This window comes from Parus major, chromosome 4, assembly GCF_001522545.3.
Source record: "Parus major isolate Abel chromosome 4, Parus_major1.1, whole genome shotgun sequence".
NCBI classification, from domain to species: domain Eukaryota; kingdom Metazoa; phylum Chordata; class Aves; order Passeriformes; family Paridae; genus Parus; species Parus major.
In genome coordinates, this window is record NC_031771.1 from 67,187,298 (window position 1) to 67,189,975 (window position 2,678).

A 2,678-nucleotide genomic window follows, 5' to 3' on the forward strand; every position below is an offset into this window, starting at 1 on the left:
AGGAGGTTTTGGATGCTCTGGAGAAGTTCTCTGGTGGCTTTACCGAGGGGGCTGGGCTGGAGAAGTTCTCTGGTGGATTTTTGTGCCGGTGGCCCTGACGAGTGTCCGTTTGTCCTGCAGGGGAAGGTGGCCCAGACCGCCTGCATGTCGGCCTGCAAACACCTCTCGACGTCGCTGCTGCAGCTGCTGCTGGAGGCCGAGGTCCGGCAGCTGACGCTGGGCGCCCTGCACCAGTTCAACCTGGACGTGGAGGAGTGCGAACGTAAGAGCCCCGAGCGCCCCGGCCTTGGCTCTGCCCCGGGTCCAGGGGAAATTCCCACTCAGATTTTGGGTAAAGATTTAAATCCAGGAGGTCACACCTAAAACGACTTTGGCCTGTGAGTTTTAAGGATGGCAGATCAGCTTTGTTTATAAAATGAGTTATTTATTGACCATGCTGGGGAAAATGAAAAGGTTTTAATCAAAGCTACTACAGGGTATGAACCAAAAATAATTATTGGTGCATTACGTGAAATGATGTGTGGCATTTAGGTATTTATATTAAAATTATATTCACAAATATATTATATTATTTATATTTATAATATTTATATTTATATTTATATTTATATTTATATTTGTATTTCTACTTCTATTTCTACTTCTACTTATATTTATATTCCTATTTCTAATTTATATTTATTTATATTTATATTTATATTTATATTTATATTTATATTTATATTTATATTTAAACTGGCAAAATAAATGGGCTGGATTAGGAATCAAAAAGAATAGGATAGATTAGGAATCAAAAGAATGGGATAGATCGGAGATCAAAAGAATGGGATAGATCAGGGATCAAAAGAATGGGATAGATCAGGGATCAAAAGAATGGGATAGGTCAGGGATCAAAAGAATGGGATAGATTAGGGTCACCCAGAGCATCTTCAGCACAGAGGAGTCCAAGAGATCCAAGTTTCTCTCTTCCTTTTCCTCCTCAGTGCTGCCTTGATGTTCTCCAGACCATCCCTACTTTTGGGGATGGAGTAAGTTAAAATTAGGAGGGATTTAACCAAAAATCAGTTTATTTATGACATTCTGAGAAGCTGGGGCTGCCCCAAGGAAGTGGAGAAGTGTCCAAGGCAGGGCTGGATGAAGAGGATGATGTTCTTCACCAGTTGTGGTCCTCTCCCAGTCTCAGCCCTTTGTCCTTCCCTGCAGGGAGTTTTGTCCCTGGAGTGGCCTCTTTGTGCCAAGATGGAAATGAGGTGTCTTGTGACAAAGTGACAGCAGCTCCTCACCCGGGGGTGTGGATCATCCTGGTGCCACCAAACCTGCTCCTTAGGGCTGGAGTCCTCTGCTTGCCCTCAAGTGTGTCCTGCTCAGTACAAGGGTTAAAAACCAGAGCCCAGAGCAGACAAAACACTCTTTTTAATCCTGGTTTTGGGATTAAGGCACACCCTGCACAGGATCCCCTTCCCTCTGAGAGGGATGGATTTGTTGGGATTCATCCTGGGATGGATCTGTGACCGCGGTGGTTGAGAGCCCAGAGATTGATAGGATTCCTAAAGAACCCAGGTGATCTTTGTACGGTATTTTAGGGATTTTTTTCACCCCCAGATACCCACATTTTGGCTTTCCTGGTTGAGGTGGGGATTGGGATGCCTCGTGTTTTCCACAGATCCTGGAATGCTTTGGGTGGGAAGGGAGCTCAGAGCCATGGCCAGGGACACTTCCCACTATCCCAGGGTGCTCCAAGCCCCATCCAGGCTGGCCTTGGACACTCCCAGGGATCCAGGGGAATGACTCAGTGACATCAGCTCTCTTGGTTTCATCATCCCACTGCCAAAACAACTTCGTCCATCCTTTACCCAACATTTTCCTGACCAGATTTTACTTCAGCTGCCCCCATCAACACTGAGATTAAATTCATTGCTGGGAACGATCCCCCAGCAGGAATTTTGCCGTTTCCATCAAGGGTTTTTCCATTTTTTAACATCCACTTGCCATTTTCCAGCCCTCAGCTGAGCGGCCTGGCAGAAGGATCCCGGTTTAATGGTTCCCATCCAGATCCTGCAGCTGCACCATAACTCACAAAGCAATTCCTGATTTTTCTCCAGGGGCTGCCTCGATCCCCGAATTCCTGACGCTCATTTGTGTCCCCTCGGGAGCAGCTGTGTTCCCGTGGGTGCCTGCCGAGGGACGGGCACCGGAGCTGGGAATAATGGGAAGCGTTTGTCATCCCTAATAATTCCCTGGGTTTTTTATTTTTGGCTGCAAACGCTCCAAACCTGGCAGTTTTCCGCCCCATCCGTAACGTGCATCACGGAGCAGCAGCTCTTCCCTAAAAGCTGCTGCTGCCATGGAAGACGGATGGGATTTCACAGCAGGTTGGAAAGAGCAATTCCGTAAATTCCGGTTGTGCAGGGAGCCCGAGCCGGGAGCCCTCAGACATCCCGGAGCAGGTGACGCCAACCTGGGCAGCAGGGTCAGGGACCTGTCCCCCAGCCCCGTCCTGAGGTGCCACTGGAGCAGGGAATGGAGATGGATGCTGGAGCTGGATCCTCCCCATCCATCATTGTCAGCCCCAGAACAGACAAAATCCCTTTTTCCTTTCCTTTCCTTTCCTTTCCTTTCCTTTCCTTTCCTTTCCTTTCCTTTCCTTTCCTTTCCTTTCCTTTCCTTTCCTTTCCTTT

The 2,678-nt window shown here is 47.8% G+C and overlaps 1 protein-coding gene across 1 annotated transcript in view; it reads left to right on the forward strand.

Annotated features, from left to right (window-relative positions):
• The window catches only part of LOC107202758 (exocyst complex component 6B), a 302,495-nt gene that overhangs the window by 218,959 nt on the left and 80,858 nt on the right, over positions 1 to 2,678 (forward strand). The window contains 1 exon segment of the mRNA XM_033513902.1: positions 121 to 262. Coding sequence (XP_033369793.1) covers positions 121 to 262 — 142 coding nt within the window.